The 19120-nt window shown below is 47.4% G+C and overlaps 1 protein-coding gene across 37 annotated transcripts in view; it reads right to left on the minus strand.

Annotated features, from left to right (window-relative positions):
• Positions 1 to 389: 389 nt before the first annotated feature.
• The window catches only part of MADD (MAP kinase activating death domain), a 37487-nt gene continuing 18756 nt past the window's right edge, over positions 390 to 19120 (minus strand). For 7 of the 37 annotated variants that reach the window (XM_074372035.1, XM_074372050.1, XM_074372051.1 and 4 more), the window contains 15 exons: positions 17850 to 17950; positions 17212 to 17295; positions 16723 to 16881; positions 14512 to 14620; positions 14165 to 14227; positions 13810 to 13930; positions 13602 to 13707; positions 12393 to 12503; positions 10657 to 10764; positions 6383 to 6547; positions 6063 to 6135; positions 5838 to 5944; positions 3667 to 3736; positions 1776 to 1822; positions 390 to 1454 (listed from right to left, as the gene is read on the minus strand). In XM_074372035.1, the coding sequence (XP_074228136.1) occupies positions 1350 to 1454; positions 1776 to 1822; positions 3667 to 3736; positions 5838 to 5944; positions 6063 to 6135; positions 6383 to 6547; positions 10657 to 10764; positions 12393 to 12503; positions 13602 to 13707; positions 13810 to 13930; positions 14165 to 14227; positions 14512 to 14620; positions 16723 to 16881; positions 17212 to 17295; positions 17850 to 17950 (1529 nt within the window). In that variant the 3' untranslated portion in view covers positions 390 to 1349. Of the gene's footprint in view, positions 1455 to 1775; positions 1823 to 3559; positions 3737 to 5837; positions 5945 to 6062; positions 6136 to 6382; positions 6548 to 10656; positions 10765 to 12392; positions 12504 to 13601; positions 13708 to 13809; positions 13931 to 14164; positions 14228 to 14511; positions 14621 to 16722; positions 16882 to 17211; positions 17296 to 17849; positions 17951 to 18927; positions 18982 to 19120 lie in introns of all 37 variants that reach the window. The other 30 variants (XM_074372070.1, XM_074372066.1, XM_074372063.1 and 27 more) reach the window with 12 other exon arrangements.

A 19120-nucleotide genomic window follows, 5' to 3' on the forward strand; every position in this document is an offset into this window, starting at 1 on the left:
CTCCAGGCCCTGGACGAGTCACCACACCTGGAGGAACACGGGGAGCTGGGACACCAGGCCGTGGTTTTTACTTCACGACTAAATTCTCGCTGCTTAGGTGTCAAAGCCCAGTTTGGCTGCTCCCTCTAGTGGCCAACTCTTGGCAGAGCAGCCCTCTGGGGGGGCCCTGAGGCACCCCACAGGAGGAAGCCCAGGAAGCGTGGTGAGGAGCCCCGCTGGGCCCGAGGGTGGGAAGCAGGGGTTCAGCACGCCAGTGCTAAGATGGGCATGCTCCCGCCTCCCTGATTCCTTCAGGCCAAAGGTGCCCTTGTCCTGTCTACAGGGTCAGTCTTCCTCAGGCACAGGCTGAGAGGAGGCATCATTTAATGCATGGAAGCCAGGAGCCCCAGGGGAGTTAAGGACATTTATTTCACATTCACACATCTGTACATTTTCTATAAATAACATGGAGCTGAAATATTTACAGTCATCTCTCGCCCACTCCCAGACCCGCTCCCTTCTGGCGCCCAGTGCTGAGATTCTGCCTCCAGACAGATATGGATACTGAACTTGGCCTCCGGGCCCTGCCATGTTCCTGGCTGTGGCAGCTAGTGGTCCCTGGGACGCCCCTAGCCCCAGCCACTGTTCTCTCCTGCCAAAGGCCAGATAGGGAAACCGCTGCTCAGCAAACAGCAGGCTGTCAGTGTGGCCCCACTGCAGTGGTGGAGGCCATGGTAGGTAGCAGCCAGGCTCGTGCCCACAGGCAGCAGCTGCCGGCCTGGGAAATGCCTAAGGAAGCAGGGAGGTTGCCACTTGCTCTGCTGCTCCTTGACTCTCCCTTCTTTTCTCTGCCCACACTTTGTCTGAGGGGAAAGGCCTCAAGCTTCCCTCATTCCCCAGAGTGGGACCGCTCCCAGCACCCAGTGGTGCTGGATCACAGAGGATGGAGAGCCCGAGTCCTGCCCTAGGGGCTGTAATGTCAAGGACAAGGAACCACAACACAAATGTCTCAAGGACACGCAGTAGTAGGCTCGCACTGGCCGATACTCTGAGTTCTTAGAAGCCACTGGCCCGCCAGACAGACACACAGACGGACACACACGCACACACGTACTTTTGAGCCCTGAGGGAACAGGAGGCTGGTCTTTGGGAAGTGGAAAAGGAGAAGGTGGAAGAGACTGGCTCTGCCCTGTGAGACACTAGGACACTGAGACGCAGAACTGGGGCCCATCTAAGCCGCGGCAAGGGGCTTGTGGAGAACACATACACGTCACCCACTTCTCAGTCACAGCAGCATCGTGCACTTGGGAACAGTGAGAGGCAAGGGGCGTCCCCTGCGTTGGGGCAGCTGCAGCCTCAACCCCTCTCCATCAGCTAGAGACGGGCCGGGGTGGGGTTCTGAGATCTTCCTCACTGCTACGCACTGCAGCCACATACGAGAAGAGACACAACACAGAGTAGCAGATCTCGTGGGCCTAGAGGAGAGAAAACCAGCCAGACTGACACGGAGACTCCTACATCTCCATGTGTGGAGATCTGCCAAGTGGGAGCTCCTGCCCTGACTCTGGGCTCAGGCCTCCGGGCTAAAGAGCCCCAGGCGAGAGCTGGCCCCGTGGGAGGGGGTGCGTATGTGCATCTCTGCCAGGCTGAAGCCTTCTTCAGCTCCAGGCCAGTCTTTGGCATCTGGACTAGATTTGCCCCTCACCCTGTGCTCTCAGAGGCCCACCCCGCTCCTGCTGGAATGTCCCCAGGGAGCCCTTCACAGACTGGCCTGTCAGGTTGGGTGGCACACTCACCATTGGCGTCTTGTACTTGTGGCTCACCACTTCTTTAATTTCAGGAACTAAAACCGGACGGGCAAGAGACAAAACAGAAAGTTCAAAACTAAGAGCAATAGTGCCACGCTACCCTAGGCGGCAGCGCCCGGCGCCAGGGCCCCTTCCCCTCTGCGGCCTCTCCCCATGGCTGCAGCAGCTTAGGCTGCGACAGCTCTGTCCAGCCCTGCCAGATGAGAGGACACTGGCCCAGACTCCTCAGCCGGACCTCTGAGGTCTGCAGTGGCTCCTGGCTTGAGGGCTGTGACTCTACCCACTCCTTCGAGAGCCCCAGCACAGGAGTGAGCTAGTCTCTCACCAGCTTGGTCACTGTTACTGTCTGGGGCCCCTGAGGATCACAGAGGGTGTTCCCAGATTTTAGATGGGAGGAGAGAGTTGTCTCTAGCCTGTGCCCCCCCGTGCTGAGACGCCCGAGAACGCATCGCTGTCACCAGCCCCACACTCTGGTCAAGTTAAACATGGTCCCTGTACTCCCAGCCCCTACACAGACAGAGGGTCTTGAGGCTGGATGAAGAAGGGGCATGATACTAAACCCACCAGACTTGAAAGTTTCCTTCCCTGATGGCAGGAGAGGCCCAGGCCTGCCTGTGTGAGGGAGAGCGTCAGAGGGCTCTGGAGCAGACACACCGAACGGAAGAGACAGGCGAGGACGGCACCCGGGGAGGGAGGTGACGGAGCATCAGGCAAGATACACACACGTCCACAGCCCGGAATGCAGACTAAGAGTCATCCCTGCCCCAGCCATGCAGGGATTCTGCTTGGCCAGGGGAAGGAATGAGGTCCCCCCCGGCCTCAGCCACCATCATGGCCCCCGGAGCCTGGGAGCAGGGAGCCAGAAATGGTGGGATGAGAGTTGGCCACACCTTCTCACCCTGGGAGGTAGAATTCAGGGGCCCCAGGGTTAACAGGGAATAAACTCATCAAAGGTAGAGCAAGAAGCCCAGGTCCTCCTCCTGAGATGGAAGATTCCCCCAAACGCCTCTCTGGCAGAAGAGAGAAAGGAGCACACGGGAGAAAACTCAGAACCAACGAGCCAGCGCGAGGGTGGAGGAGGGTGAGAAGGGAGAGGGTGGGGAGAGAAGGGAAGAGACGAACTGGCAATGTGAGTGGCTGGCTTGGGTGAGGGGAGCCCGCCCACCCACTGCAGGGCCTGGAGAGAGGCAGCGCGGCGAGGTCACTTTACCTGCTGGAGAACGAAGGTTTTCATAGCAGCCATGAGGGGCACGAGAGAATGAAGCACAAACACAGCAGGAACTCAAAGCCCCAGGGTGAGAGCCCACAACACCACTCTCAGTGCTTGGCTGGAGGGAGACTGGCTCCCAGCTTCCAGCGACCACTGCTCTCTGCCCCTGAGGCCACTAGGCCTTCTGCCCTCTAGAGTGAGCCTGCCTGCACCGCCACATGCCCTCTTCCAGCACAGGGGCCAGGCGGACCCCGGACTGACACCAGGGCGGCTGGATGGAGCACTGGGCCGCAGGGGGGATTGCAGCAGGTGACATGAGCTCAGCAGAGCTGGGGGGTGGCCCGCCTGCTCTGCCCAAGAACTTTCTGACCACTGGCTGGCTAAGCAAGGGACAGTGGCACTGGTTAGCAGAGCCTCTTAGTAGTGACGCTAAGCTCTACTCCCGGCGTCTAGGCCACTGCTCTTCTGCGGCCGCTCCCTGGCACCACCATCTACCTCTTCTTTCTCCTCCCTTCTCTCATCTCAGGGAGCCCTCTGCCCTGTCACTCCTGCTCCTCCTGACCTCTCTGCAGAGGCTCTTCTTCTCTGTCTCTAGTCCCTCCTCTGGAGCTCCGAGGTTTGAGTTACTGCCATGTGAGTCCAGACCTAAGAGCAAAATAGTGTAATTACCAAATTCCTCCAGGACAAAGACGCCTCGAACTGTATTGCACTTTTTAATGTGATTCAGCTCTATGAAAACCTGCAAGAGAGGGAGGGAGGGTGGGGTAAGGCCCAGAGGCTCCCCCAGCACCCCACAAAGCCCACTCTCCCAGCTACAGCCCCACCCCCACACAGAAAACCTATTTCCCAAAGGGAGGACGGAAGAATCCACACACACACAACTCAAAAGCGCTAAGAAGCGAAGACAGCAGAAAGGGCATGTACCTTCCGCTCCTGGCCGGAGGAGAAAGCATGGGAGAGAAAGGAAGGCGTTAGTTTTAACGGTCAAAACCAACTCGAAGGCCCCTCTGCTGGCCTGGGCTGCCTGCCCACACCCTCGGCCCAGGGCAGCGCTTGTAGGACACTGTGCCCCGGAGGCCCCCCTCAGCCCATCAGCTCTCTACCCTTCCATGCATCCTCCTCCGGCGCAGAGGGCTGGCACGGGCACAAAGCTCCCCTCAGACTGTCCTTGGGGAGGGAGGTGTTGGCATCTTCCTTGAAACAGGATCCAGGCTCTCCCAAGAAGTACGTGGTGACAGTAATGAAAGCTACTGCTTACAGCACCTACTAGGGGTTCTGCGATACTCCCTGTGATCCCCACGTCTACTGGCACAGGCCACAGCACCACCCTCGTTTGACAGACGAGGGCACTGAGGCTCAGAAAGTATATTTGTCCGTGAATAATGAAGCTGGGCTGTGAATCCATGTATGTCCTGACACCAAACACCACACTTTTCCCACCTTCACCCCACACTGCAGAACCCCACCGGGGGTCTAGTGCTTCCTCAACACAAGCTGACTGCTGTGCGCTAAATGGTGGACCCCAAGGCTGTTCTCTCATCATCTGTCAGGGCTGGACGTCCTCTCTCCATAGGATCTCCCTTCTGGGGCAAAGCCTTAAACTACAGACCAGCCTGTATGTGCTTTGTAACGGTAAGATGTTAGGTTGGTCCAAAGGGGCTATACCAAGGCGGGGACCCGGAAGAGGACATCGGGTGTCATTTAACGAGATCTTTTCTTCAGAAGGTGAGGCACCAGGGGAGGCCATGGCCGAGTGGTCAGAAGCCTGCTCCCCAACGGGTGCTGGTACCTTCATAGTCCAGAAAAGTACTTAAGTAAACCCCTCTTTGGGCTGACCCTAAGGTCTTAAGTATGCTATTGAATATACTCTTATTACTAATAGTAAATATACTCCTAGAAGTACACTCCCATCACTCCAAGCTGCCCAGCTGGATTCCTGAAAGGAGAACTAAGATGGCAAGTGGAGGGAGGAAGGCCCAGGGTCCAGATGTTCACCGCCCCTGAGGATCTGCTGCCTGGCTTGGGGCTGTGGCGCTTTGCCCATCCGGGTCTGGCTCAGAGCCTCAAGGAGAGGAACCAGTACATCAGGGACGGGGGAGGGAAGGCACTTGTGTGAAGAGTCGGGACTGGGAACGGACCTGGGATGATGCGCTGGCCTCAGAAAGGAATTAGCTTAAGGAATGTCCACTGAGAGAAAAAGTAGCGCTGTGTTAGAAGACCAAGAGAGAAAAAAGTCAGCTCCTATGGTGGAGTCACACTGAGGGAAAGATAATCCTGAAGAGCTCCCCAGTCAAGAGAAGGGGAGTGGGGCCTGTGGAGCAGGGAACGGAGGAGTCGGGACACTCAGAGGAAGGAAAAGAATGGGAAGAAGAATCAGCAGGAAAAAAAGGCAAATAAACACACACACTCCGGGTAGGACAGACACAAGCTACTCACACACACACACAAGCTGCACGCGCACCAGCACTGCGCAGGGGCATCAGTCGGTCTAGACTCTCCAAGCGAAACCAGCAAGCAGAAGCACACCCTGGGGTGAGGGGAGGCGGACACTGTGCGAAGAAGGGCCGGGTGAGACGCTCCCACTCACACTGTGCTGAGTCTAACGGACAGGGGCCACCCGGCCACCAAGGCTCCTTCTCTCTCCCTCCTCCCACACAGGCTCCCTGCGGTGTCACTGTGCCCTCCCCTTCGGCCGCTCTCTGGGCCAGCTGGTTAGAATCCTTCACTAGCCCAGAGGCCTCTCTCATGCTTACTGGGGAAGCACTGGGGACCTGGACACTGATCCTCACTGCAGAGGGCACAACTGGGCGAGAGAGCCTCATGCTGCCGCTCACACCTACCTGGTTGTGCATGAACTTGAGATTGATCCCTTCCAGGGTGACCTGCAGCAAGCCACCCTCACCAGTCTTCATGTCCTGCACAGGGAACTCGCCCCCTAGTTCCGGTCCTGTGGTGAGGGAGGAGGTGGTCAGCTAACTCAACGGCAGGAGTGGGGGGATCCCAGGCCTGACCTCTGTGTCAGGCCTCCACCACTCAGAAGGGCGGAAGGAACCGTGCTCTCTCACCCGGCTTGATGCTCTGTTGTCGGGCGGCAGCACGCTCCATGCTGTCCTTCACGCAGTAGTACAGCTCCCGACACTGTGGCACAGGGAGAGAGCTGTCTTGTCGCATAAGCCCTCCCGAGCCCCCCACCCTCTGCTCTGGCACGGCTGCTGAAGGCCTGGGCCGACGCCAGGACCTCAGAGACAGCTTTACAAGTCCCACACAACAGCCAGAGGCAAAAGTGGGGCTCCAGACGTGGAGTGTGGAATGTTAACTTCCCTGCAAGAAACTCAACACTTTTCCCCCAAGGCCCACCCCCAATCCGAACTGAGCTCACACGTACCTTCTTAGTATAGAATTTGTTGAGCTGGGTCTCAGAGCCATTCCTACGCCACAAGCACAACACCTTGGTCTTGGGACAGTAGGTCATGTTAATGAGCTTTTCATACCACCAGCGCTCGTACACGGTCCCAATGTTACTGCGTAACACCACACAGTCGTCACACACCTGCGGAGGCGCACGGGGCAGTCAGAGGCCCTGGTCTCCTTGAGTCTCTCCCACACCAGGCCACACGACATCCTATTCCCCACGGGGAAGGATGGCACAGCTGGTCCTCGGAGCACCCTCAAGGTCAGGTTTTCTGCCTCATACTCAGTCTGTCTTAGGTGGAGACACAAAACTCAAGTGCTGGACATACTGTCCACTAGAAGGTTTACTGACAGAGGAAAAGTCACTGAAAGGAACTTGTGGGCAAGGAAGGAAGCTCACTTTGCACTTCAGTCAATGTTTATTACCTCTTACACATCCTGGACTTAAAGCACTCAGAGGCTGTCCATGCCTCCACCATACAACCTTAGGAATCATCTCTACTGACAAGCACAAAGGAGGGCATTACAGCAGACTTAACCAAGGGGGAAAAATGCAACCAACCCGTCTTCTAATCCTGGCTTGGCCCTAGCTCTGCATGAATCTCTTAAAAAACTAATTACACAAATAACACATGGACAATGCTTACTGCACAATGAATTATACAATACAGGTGATACAAACTGAAAGGCAAACGTTCTCCTTCACATCCTCTTCTTGCTCAACATTCTCCCTCAGGTGAATGTATCTGTGCATATGCCTTGAATTATTGTGGGAGACAGAGCATGATGGTTAAGAGCACAGGTCTAAGATCAGACTACCTGGGTTTAGATTCCGGCTGTCCCCAAACTTAGCTGCGTCACCTTAAATGAGTTAATCTGTGTCTACGTTTCCTCATGTGTAAGATGAGGATGGTAATAATAGTAGTAACTTCATGAAGTTACGGTTAGATTAAGTTAATCTGCATAAAATTGTTAGAATAAAGCCAGGCACACAGAAAGTACCCTGGACTTACCTGCTACCAACAACAATATAACTATAAGAAATATAATGATAATTTTATTACGACCACATTGATGATTTTTGAATCTTTCTCTGTCCTCCTGATTTCTGACCTCTCTCTACCTGGATGTCTCACTGGCAGACCTCAAACTCATCATGTCCAAACCTGAACTCCACATCTCCTTCCATGCAGATCCTCCTTCTAAATCTCCTGTTTGAGTAAACAGCATCACCATCCCCCCAGCTGTCCAAGCTAGAAATGAAGGTGTGATGCAAGACTCCTTCCTTTCCCTCTAACTACGCCATCGAGTCCCACCCCTTCTAGCTCAAATACCCTTGGAACACACCTTCCTTCCCCCACTCAAGCCATTAACTCCTACTCTTCCTTCAAGTTTAAGTTCAAAAATCACTTCTAAGGGTTGCCCATGACTCCCAGGCCCTCTGCCATGTATTCCTAGAACACTAGCCCCCCAGACATCTCTCATAAAACTCATTATACTTTATGACACTGTGTTTTTAATGATCTGACACCCCCATGGCTTGTCAACCCTGCAAGAGCAACAGAAACCACTCCCTTATTCACTGCTGCAACTCCAGACCCAGTGGAGTACCTGGCTATAATATGTGCTCCATAAATATTAAGTGAATGAATAAGGAATACACAAGACTACCAGTTTTAATCTACTACTTAAACGTTTACTGGGGTTCAAAAGCCTTAGGAAGAAAAGGGCCAAAGCAGCTGAGTAGGAATTAGAAGCTTGGGTTCTAGCCCCAGCTGAACTCTGTGGTTCTCTCTGTGGGGAAGCTGAAGACCATTCCACACTGCATAACCCTTTAAGAACGCCAGGTAAAGAAGAGGGACAGGTGTTTAGGAGAACACACGGTTTCCAGGCTAGAGAGCTGATGGCAGAAATGGGCCCTGTTTGCCTATGCTGCTGGTGGAGGTGTCAGCTAGTGCAGTCTTTGGGATGGCGACTTGGCAAAATCTGCCAAAGCTGTAAACATACATGTATGAGCTTGATTCAGAAATTTCACACTAAGAGTCTGTCCTACAGAAACTCTCATGCGAGTGTGTGAAGATGTATGCTCAAGGATAATAAAATGTTGTTTAAAGGACCAGCTAAATAAACTATGGCACAGCCATATAACACCTATGCCCTAATGGTTAGGGCACCATTTAAAAAAACAGACAGATTTCTGTAATATGTAGATATAAAGATGTCTGTGACACATTAAGTCAAAAACACCAAATTACATAACAATATTTGTAGTTTGATATCACTTTTTTTAAATGGAGGTACTAGGAACTAAACCCAGGACCTTGTGCACGCTAAGCACACACTCTACCACTGAGCTATTACCCACCACCCCATATGATTTTTATAAACACTAATTCCATGTAATTAAGCTATATTTATACAAATATGCATTTTTAAAATCTGACAGGATTCACACCAAATTCTTTACTAGTGGTTACCTCTGAGACATGGCATTGGAAGGAAGTGAAGGGAAACTTCTACTTTTTACTTTACTTATTTATTTAATTTATTTAAGTGGTTTAAAACTTTTATAGTATATCCTGTTTTACTTTTGTAACTAAAGGCAATAAAGATTTTTTTTTTAAAGTCTTTGCAAACTGCTGATCATGCAGCCAGCAGGCTGTGCTGTGTAAGGCTAAATCTGATCACCTCACGGTAGCCCAGTGCTGACAAAGTGAATGAGGTCCACTTGTTTGGCAGTTCAGGGGGAGCATCTATGAGGTGATGGATCCATCCCACACTCCAGGGGCTTTGTACAGCAGTGACAGTGAGCTCTGTACTGCAATGAAATCTCTGGAGTTACTGTGGTTCAGATGTCCTAAGTTAGCCCTCAGCTCTGAAAGGCACTCAGCCAAATTCTAACACTTGAAGGTGACATGAAAATGACCCTCTTCTCAGCTATATCATCATGTTTGTTTCTGCCTCAGAGCAGAAACTGCGCCCCGTGTTTGATAAACCATCTGTTCAAAAAGCTGTGAATGTGAAAATCAAATTCAACTAAGCCAAAAGGCAACGGAAATACTTGTAAAAACTAATTTCACTACTTTATATAGGATTTGTACTTGGTCCCTAAAATTACTTAGAAAGAGATCTATTTTAGAATTAAAAACACGGAAATGAAGAAAACACAGTCAATTTCCTTTTCAATATTGGAGTAAGAAAGAGTTTTCCAAACTATGACTCAAAATCCGGAAGCCACAAAAGAAAGGGCTAATCAACTATATAAAAGTTAAAAAAATTCTGCATGGCAAAAAACACCATAAGCGAAATCAGAAAACTAATGAGTTTTACAGGGGCTAGAGCAGGCTGCCCACTTCTGAACCTAGGATCACGAGGAGAGAGCCGACCACGTGAGGCAGCAGGAAGTAACAGCACCACCTATTCTTGCCAAACACTGAATCTGAAACTGACCGAACCTCTGGACTGAACTGCTAGTTTGTAAGAAATACAAGTGGTAGAGGAACATGTTAAGCAACACTAAGGAGATGCAATCAGCAAAAAATCTAAAGTGTAAGACTCCCAATTCTTAGATAAACCTGCCCATGTATGAAATGAAGCAGGCACAGCATCATTCAGAGTCGCACTATTAGCAACAGCAAAAATCTGGAAGAAAACCAAGGGTACGTATATACTAACCGGTTAGTAAACTATGGTACAGGCACACAGTGGAATACTATACAGCTGTAAAAAGAAGAAATCTCTCTTTGTACTGATACAGAAGCTCTCCAGAATATATTTAATGAAAAAAGCAAGGTATACATCAGTGGATATGATGTGCTACCTTTATGTAAAAACGTAGAAAAGTAAGAATTTATGTTCATATTTTATTGTTTTTACATAGAAAACCACTGGTAGATACAAAGTGGTTTTAAATAAAAGTGGTTACCTACAGGAAGAAGGGGTGAGGTGGATGGGAAACTGAGTGGAAGGGGATAAGAATGAGAGCAAGGCTTGCCAACATACAGCATTTTATGTTGTTTTGACTTATGGACAGTGTGACTATATCATCTATTCAATCTATATGTAAAAGAAACGATAGGAAATTACCTATTATATTAATTTGTTTGCATAAGAGCCTGACAATTTAATGATTAAATAGATCATGAAGATGAATGAGTTAAGTGGGAAAAAATATTCTGGCATCAGTTCTAGGAGTTCGTTATGACTCTGAAATGTTCCTTTGGGCCTCTAGCATGAACCAGCACCTACCTCCATGAAAAAGATGTCTCCATTTGTGTCTGTCCCCGCATGTACCACAAATGTCTGCTTCTTCATGTGCCGGCTGCCACTGGACCGGATAGAGAGATCACGTCCATTCTGAGGAGAGAGAGATTTTAGGGACATTCAAACATCCCTCTTACAGAGCACTCTGGGCCAAAACACCCCATTCAGCAATTCAATCCATATCAGCTTCCTTAGAGTAGTGCCATCTGCTGGTCACTGGCCGCCATGGATGTGTTCTCAATCTTCTTGGTCTCAGGACTCCTTTACCTTTTAAATTTTATTGATGACCTCCAAGAGTTTATGTTTATGTGAGTTATATTTATAGAAGTTTACCATACTAGAAATTAAAACTGAAAAATTTAAGCATTTATTAATTAATTTTAAAGTAATAAGTAATTCATTAATAATCAATCCATTACATGGTAATATAAATAACATATTTTAACTATATCTCCCAGGACAAAATAAAATTTGAAGAACAGCACTGTTTTATATTTTTGCAAGTCTTTTTAATGTCTGGCTTAATAAAAAATCGCTGTGTTTTCATATCTGTTTCTGTATTCAATCTGTTGTGATATGCTGCTTTGGTTGGAGTATATTAAAGAAAATCTGACCCCACAAATAGGTATCTGGAAAAGAGAGGAGTATTTTACTAGGCTTTCCAGATAAATATTCATATTCTTCTTTGATACTACACCAGAGCCTCAAGAAGTAGCAGTTTCTTAGCAGCAATGTGGAATCTGAAAATGTATCAATCAACATTTTGTACTTTGCTACATTAAAAATCCATTTGCCTGCTTTACATTTTGAGTGGGTCTTTTACCCATCCTTGAATTTGTAACATTACACATCCATCATCTGGAAAATACTGGTTCACCAAGTTATGCAGCTCTTCCAAACGCTGACATGTTTCATTATACAATATAAAAAAAAAAATCACATTAACATCATCATTAACCTCATTAGAAAAGCCTTTAAATACTGAGAATCTTCAAGCTCAAAAGTCTGCCAAATATCCAACTCCAAATCATCCTTTCAAGTAAAAATGATGTCCTATGAACAGAGCTGCAGGTTTATCCTGCAACTCAAATTGTCACAAATTGCTTTTCCTTGAAACGATCACCATACTTTGGTTTGCAGCAGAAATGCTTTATGTATATTCCTCATTTTGTCACATAGAATATTAAAAAGATATATAATCAATGATCAGATTTAATGAAACTGATCATTTTAACTGCCTCATCAAAGACATTCACAAGTGAAACTGGCTTTTTGTTTTATTTTTACCTGACAGTGTGTGGAGGGGGACATGAGCATGGTTTGGCACCACTGTCTTCAATGTGTTAAAGCACCAGTAGTTTTACCCACCTGAGCTTTTGCACCATTAGTGCAAATGTTAACCTGATGAAAAAGACAAATAACGTGTTCATATTATCATGAAAACAGTATTCACCTTGAAGATCCACAAAAGTCTACAGACCACACACATGCTGAAATGGCTGCAATAGGATGGTGTTGGTGCAGAGAATCCTATCACCAAACAGAAGGGCCAAAGCCTCATCTAGAGTCAAAGCCTTATTTTCAGAAAGAGGGATTTTGAAAAATATACAAGCTAAAAAATGACCCATGGGGCAGCCTCTGTGTTAGGCCACAAGGTCCACTCCTGGGAGGCTGACCAGTGCAGTGGAAGGGAGCCGAAGGGATGGCCCAGGTGTGCTCACCAGGTTTGCCAGCTGGTCGAGCACTTCATTGATTTGCTGGCTGTACACAAGCCCAATGTGGGACTTTCCCATCAGGCGCCTCACCTTCTTCCGGATGTCATTCTTATTTACCTGGAAAGCCAAAACAGGATCTTAGTAACTTTCCTACTATCTAAGAGGAGTAGAATTCTAAAACACCACATCACTGAGGCTAGGAGAAAACATTCAACTGTGTGTTCTGCCAAGTCTGGGAAGAAAAACCCTGGCTCTGTCTCCCTTTGACTTCTGCACAAAAGCGGCTCTTAAAGCAGTTCTGATTTAAGTGGATGGGGACTCAAAGGGTCGTATCTTCCCTCCCCTCAACCAGTACCATAACATTCACCCCTAAAGCTCCTGGGGCTCCTCAGAGTGTAATTCCAGACAGTAATGAATTAGAGTAGAAACGTTCTAGACTCAGCTGTTGCCAAGACAACCTCCTAGGCTCAAAGATCACCACCCTTTCCCAATCAGAGTTAACTGGTACCTCCGGAGTTAAAGAGTAGAGTGACCCTTAAACAGAAAATGAAATAAACCAAGAGGGTCTGCAGGGCATTCTCCGCATTTGATGAATGAGTTCCTTCACATTTAGAGAGGCTGGGAGAACGGGAGGAGGAGAAGTCCAGGGGCTCATTCTCAGAACATCCCCCTTCTACCCACCAAGCCCTTTTCAGAGGACACTTCTGTTTGGTAACATAGTTCTTCCACAGCTGTAAAAACCAACTATAACCAAGTCAAACCAGAACTCACCATTACTTTTTAATGGGTAGCTCTTTTACATCTAGGAAAAGGCTATATGATAAAAGACTAGTACTAAAAAATGAATTCTGAGCATCTGTTCTAAGGGTTCAGAACCTACAACTTCAAACAATTTTTTAAAAAATTCATTGTATTCTGTGGGGAGTTCTATAGGCATTCTAAAACTATTTAGCAAAGGAAGCCCGCTCAAAATTCAAAATAGACAAATGGCATGCAACCACTGGTCACCTTCACAACATTCCTTAGCACAGCAGCCTGGCAGCAGCAGATAAACGGATCATGTGTGAGTAGCAGAGAAGCCTCAGACTTTCAACGAGGAAGACAGCCCTAGTAAGACACCCGGACAGCTTCCCAGCCGCCCCAGAATCTGGGCAACAGGAACAAGCCGTGCCGTCCGGCATCAGCAGTAGCTGGGCATAAGCAAACTGGTATTACCTTCATCAGCAGCATGTAGGAGACGAGGTTGTGCAAGAGTGTGGCCAGCAAACGATCTTCATCATCCTCTAGGCGCTTCCGGTCATGCTCTCCCAGGGACAGGTACCTGAGCAGAAGACCAGGACAAGTCAGCCTCTGGGGGGAGAACACAGAATTAACTGGGAAGGGGCTGAATTTGCATTTTCCCAAGGGCTTCTAAGCCTCATACCTGTCTATCATTTCCTGAGGGCCCTGGTCCATACCCATCCCTTCTCTCTCCAACATCACAGCATCTAAGAACGCATCTTCCCAGAACTGCATTTGGTCCCACAAAGTAGAACGCTCTTTGCCTGTGAATAGAGTTTTTTAGGGGCTTATGTAAACACACAAAGAATATGGTTGCCAAAGCAAAATAGAGTGAACTCCAGATAAAAGGGAGTCATTACAAATTCCAGGGCAAAGGAAACATGAGCCTCCCCACCTCAGATCTAACATTCCTGCCACCAGCCCCAGCTGCCTCCAAGTGAGGCCCAGTCCCTCCCAAGGAGGAGGGATGAACACAGCACACAAAGAAAGGTGGTTACTTATAGAAAAGGTCTCCATAGCAGCATCCTCTAACTGGTCCCACATCGATCCTTTGTCCCTTCCTGCCAATTTGTGAGCAGGAAGGACCATGGTAGCAAGAAAAGTAAAAGAAAGGAAGACAGAAAGACAGAAGCTGTTGATTAATACCAAACTCCAGTCTCTCCTAGTTTTCACCCATTGCATTTTCCAGACCCAGTCAGTCTCCTGCTTCAGATATAAAACTGCCCTCTCACATCAGCAATGACATCAGCAAAAAGCCAAGCAGCTGCTTGTTTGGTGCCACCCTCTTCCCCAGCTGAGTCCAGCTTCCTTCCAGTGCAAGGGGCCTTCCCAGTCTGCTTCTCACCTAAGAGTCCTTCGTAGAGATAGACTCGCTGGCTTACATCTTCAGAAGAGCGAACTGGGCTGCCCACCAGCTTCTCCTTAACACTTGGCTTCAAGCTGTGGGCTTTACCCTAGAAAGAAGAGGCAATAGGTCAGCTGCCCAAGGTACCAGTGAACAGGGCAAAGTAAACCAAGCAGCTCATTAAGAGGCTCACACACCAGTCACCATCATTAGCCACACATATTCCAGCAGCCCCGCCTATGCTTCTCTGCTTGCCTCAAGGATTTGACCAGAAGTCAATCTGCTTTCTGTTACTGCCTCCCAAAAAATGCAATCATGTTTTCATTTTTACTTATCTTTACCCTTTAGTCTCTATAAGACTCTTCGGTCTTAATAAAAAATTAGGCAAATTCTCTATAGCAGCATGGTGCAGTAAAAAGAACACTGGGTTTGAAATTAGACTGACCAAGTTTCAGATTCCTGCCTCTTACTGTGCGATCTTAGGTACAAAACTTAGTTCTCTGAGACTCATTTTCCTCACCTGTAAAAGGAAGGTTATAACACCTGCCCCATAGGCCATTCCAGGGATTAAATGAGAAAATACATAAAAGCACTTAATAGCGTCCGGCACATGGCTGGTATTTGATAAATGTTAATTTCTTCTCTCCTACCATCTCTTATAAATATCTTCCCACATAGGTATACCACTAACTTTATCTGCCACTAATTAGATATTATACAGTATTATTATTATATATTATTAGATATTAGATGATTAGATAGATATTAGACAATATTAGACTTTCTATTCAGTCAGAAAAGATTTTCAGCGGGGTAAGAGGTAGTTTTCATGCCCACATCACAACACATGCAACAGCATAAGCAGAGAAGCAACTGATCAAAAGTTATTAGGTAATACCTACTTAGTGTGTCTAAATGCCAGTTTCCTGGTTCACAGCCCAACCCCTTGTTCAATGAACCATATTAACTTAATATAACTTATTTCTTGCTAAAATAGCCTTTTTTGAGCCAAGAAATTTAGGTAACTGCTGTCAGCAACTCAACTGTACAAAGAGCCCTTGCTCAGAAGCACAGGACAAGTCAGAATCTGTCCCAGGAAGGTGGCAGGAAAGGTAGCACACAGATGAATGGCTTCTTGCATGACTGCTACTCCATAACATGGATCTTAACCTCCAGAATGGAAGCACACCAGACGGATTTAAAGTTCTCTTAGTAAAGGCTCTGTTTAGACTCAGGAAGAGTTAAAATCCATTAACTTGAATGGCTCTGCTGACTCTCAATCCTATTCCCTACCTTCACTCTGGGATGTCACCTGCTCTATTAGAAACACATATATAGAAGGTCCTGGGGGTGGGAATGATCACCAGTGTTACATAATTTATTTCATTTAAATTTCATCTTCCATTCTCCCCATAGACCAAAGATGAGGACCTATGAGCTCCTGTAGAGAGTATCCATTCTCATCTCTGCCTAACGAAGTAGCGAGTATATCAGAATGCTTAATGCTGCCTAAAGATGCATGTACACACTGGAGGGCAGCGTGTCTAAAGACAGGGACTGAAGAGAATTAACTTAATTACAACTGATCACTGGCTTATTGTATAACCTAGGGCAAGATCTTTTTTTCTTAAGGCTTTGTTTCCCTCACCTGTCAGAAGAGATCAGTTGTAGCCGAATATACTGAATTGCAAACTTCTTGAGAATGGGAATCATGCCTTATCATCCTTGTTTCTTTAGTATAGAATCTGGCATTTAGTAAATCATTTAGTATTAATGAAGGAGAGCTTCAAATAACTGTTAGGAATACACCAAAATAAAGCAGTGACCAGAATAAAACTAGACTAGCCCATAAAAATAGGTAGGCTGGTACAAAGAGAGATGTAACTGCCCTGACATTGCCACAAAGGCATCACTTTGTTTACTTTAAACACAGGGGTTATTGCCACATAGGAGTCGAAGCCTTCATCTGACTGGGCAGGGAGCCCAACTCATCAATGATTCAGGAGAGAGTTCTAAAAGCCCCAGATCATGGAGTCAAATGACTCTGAAGAAAGCTAATTTAAGAAACATTTTCTTTAAAGCCAAATATATGAGGGTTATCCATTCCTTCCTTCCTCTTTTCCTTCTAATTCCCTCCTAACTTTTCATCCTTTTCTAACCCATCCCCATCCCAATTAAAAAAGTCTTCTTTTGTTAGTAAACGAAGCTTACAAAGATGGCGCTGGTGGCAGAGTTGGTTTCAATTTCACTATCAGACAAAGTGCCCCGAGAGCCCGCCAAGTGGGCGCCGCCCTCACCGCCTGGTCCATCACCTGCGTTGCTGCTCAGGTCACTGTCCGCCCCAAGGGTCTCTCCAGAGCTATTGCTCACCTGGAAAGGAAAAAAGGTAGTAAAGGATACTACCCAGGGATGCGCCCCAGAAATGCCGAGCTGTTAGAGGTCTCTGCTGCCATTAAAAAAGTATTCAACTTCAAAGGTGTGTCAGAGGCCTCTGGAAGTACCTTCTTTACAAGACGAGAAGCCCTGGGTGAAATCTCAGGGTGTGATCCCACGTACAAAGACCTATGACAGTAAACATCTCCACCATGCGAACCAAGCTGACCTGAGACTAAGAACAGCCTCTGAAGGAGAAAGTAGCCCCCTTCTCCAAAGGGGAACCCACATCCCACCCACCAAGATGCCAGCGTGGTGTTCCCCTACCACGGTGCTAACTTCAGAGTCCTGACTTGAGCTTCGGATCATAACAGCTGGACTCACACCGATGACAGAGTCTGGATCAGTCCTCTGAAACAAGACACATTAGGGAGGTGTCCAATCTACTCTGTTTCCCTAAGGAATACTGTATCTTCTTCCTTTTCTCCATTTCCACCCTCCTGTTATCATCCCTAGACAGGTCATGAAAAATTCAGTTTTTTCCTAAATATAAAATATATATGACTTACAAATAAGAAAAATAATGAATGTTAAAGAAATACATGCTCACTACAGAAAATGTATGAAAAAATAAGGAAATAAAAATAAACCACAAATTTACTACCTACATCAATCATTGTTAACTCTTTACCATATTTCCTTTCAGTCTTTTCTCTATACATTTTAAAAATAAAATTTGCATTATACTGTATATAGCTTTGTAAACATTTCCCCACATAACTAAATTCTTTGAAAATAGTCATTTATGGATAATGATATTGTATTACATGGATATTTTACACTTATTTCATCATTCTTTTATTGTTATTGTTTCAAGGTTGTCACTTTGTTTTGTTTTTATCTTAAAGAAGTATTGTGAGAGAGCAAATCTGATGCTTGCAATTCTCAACAAGGTTGTCACAAACCTGGGAACCAGATGTCAGGTTCACACCACTGTCTGCGCTGACCTGGGACTTCTTCTCCTCCGTCTCACCAATGTCAAAGACGGGTTTGATTACTTCAGGCCCTGAGTAGGGGAAGGCTTCTGTTACTCAGCACACAAAGGCTGGAGGCAGGCTGGCAAAGGGAGTGGGACAGCAGCACAGCCTGGCCCCAGACCTGCTCAGCATGTCCCAGTCACCTTTCCAGGGTCTGCCACTCGCTCAGGCCCCACTGGAAGGAGAAGTCCCCAGATGCTTCAAGAACCAAGCAGGAAAAATAAGACCTGGTCTTAAGGGTTCTGTAGCCATCTCAACCTGAGAAAATTCTGAACACATCATCCTAAAACAGAAAAGTTCCACAAACAAATGTCTGAACCACATTCCACTGCACTCAGAGTCAGAGCTTCACTTGTGCCTGAAACCACTGAGGGGTCCCCTTGTCACTTTGCTTCCCAAATAAATGTGTCTGAAGGGGCTAGAAATGGATGTGGCCAGTGAGGTTAAAAAACACCAGCTGTTTCAGTGGACGCTGCCTACCCCTTCCCTGCAACTTCTACATTTAAGATTAAAAACCACCCTCATATTTCCCGTCCACCCACAATGGTATGGCAGAAGGACAGAATGACAGAAAGCAAGAAAGCGTGCCTAGGCAAGCCACCAGAGAGAGTTGGGAAGCTACAGACTCAACACGGAGGGACAGCAACCATCTCTGCCAACTGTGCCCACAGGCCTTCTAATGGGTGAGGGAGATATCAGCCAATGAGGGGCACTGAAATAGGCAAACGTTCTCCCCACCAACTCTGAAGCAATAGAGAACCAAGCTCTAAGGGATTTTACTCAGGGGATGCCCTGATTACAGCCTGATTTGCTACAAGGGGAAGGGGAAAGAAGCAGCCTACAAGCCACATACCTATGAATCACATATCACCTACCTGCTTTCATTTCAAATACCCTCCAAGAGCAAATTTGGGGTGGGGCTGACAAAGCGAGCCTGCCCCAACTGGGCCTGGGGAGTTGGCAGGTATGGGAGACTTGGGAACGGGAAGGGGCATTTGTTCCTTACTCTGTTTTTCCAAAGCTTTTTGCTTTTTCACTTCCTGGTGCTTGTTCCACAATTCTACCCCAGATGCAATGTAAGCAGGAGAGAAAGACAGAGAGAGTCAGAGGCTGGTCAGACAGACGAAATGGAAACCCACCCACCCAAGCTGATTCAGTCTGAGGCACAGGATTACAAATCAAGAGATAAAAAGAGATCT

This window comes from Camelus bactrianus, chromosome 10 (genome assembly GCF_048773025.1).
Source record: "Camelus bactrianus isolate YW-2024 breed Bactrian camel chromosome 10, ASM4877302v1, whole genome shotgun sequence".
In the NCBI taxonomy this organism is placed as follows: Eukaryota; Metazoa; Chordata; class Mammalia; order Artiodactyla; family Camelidae; genus Camelus; species Camelus bactrianus.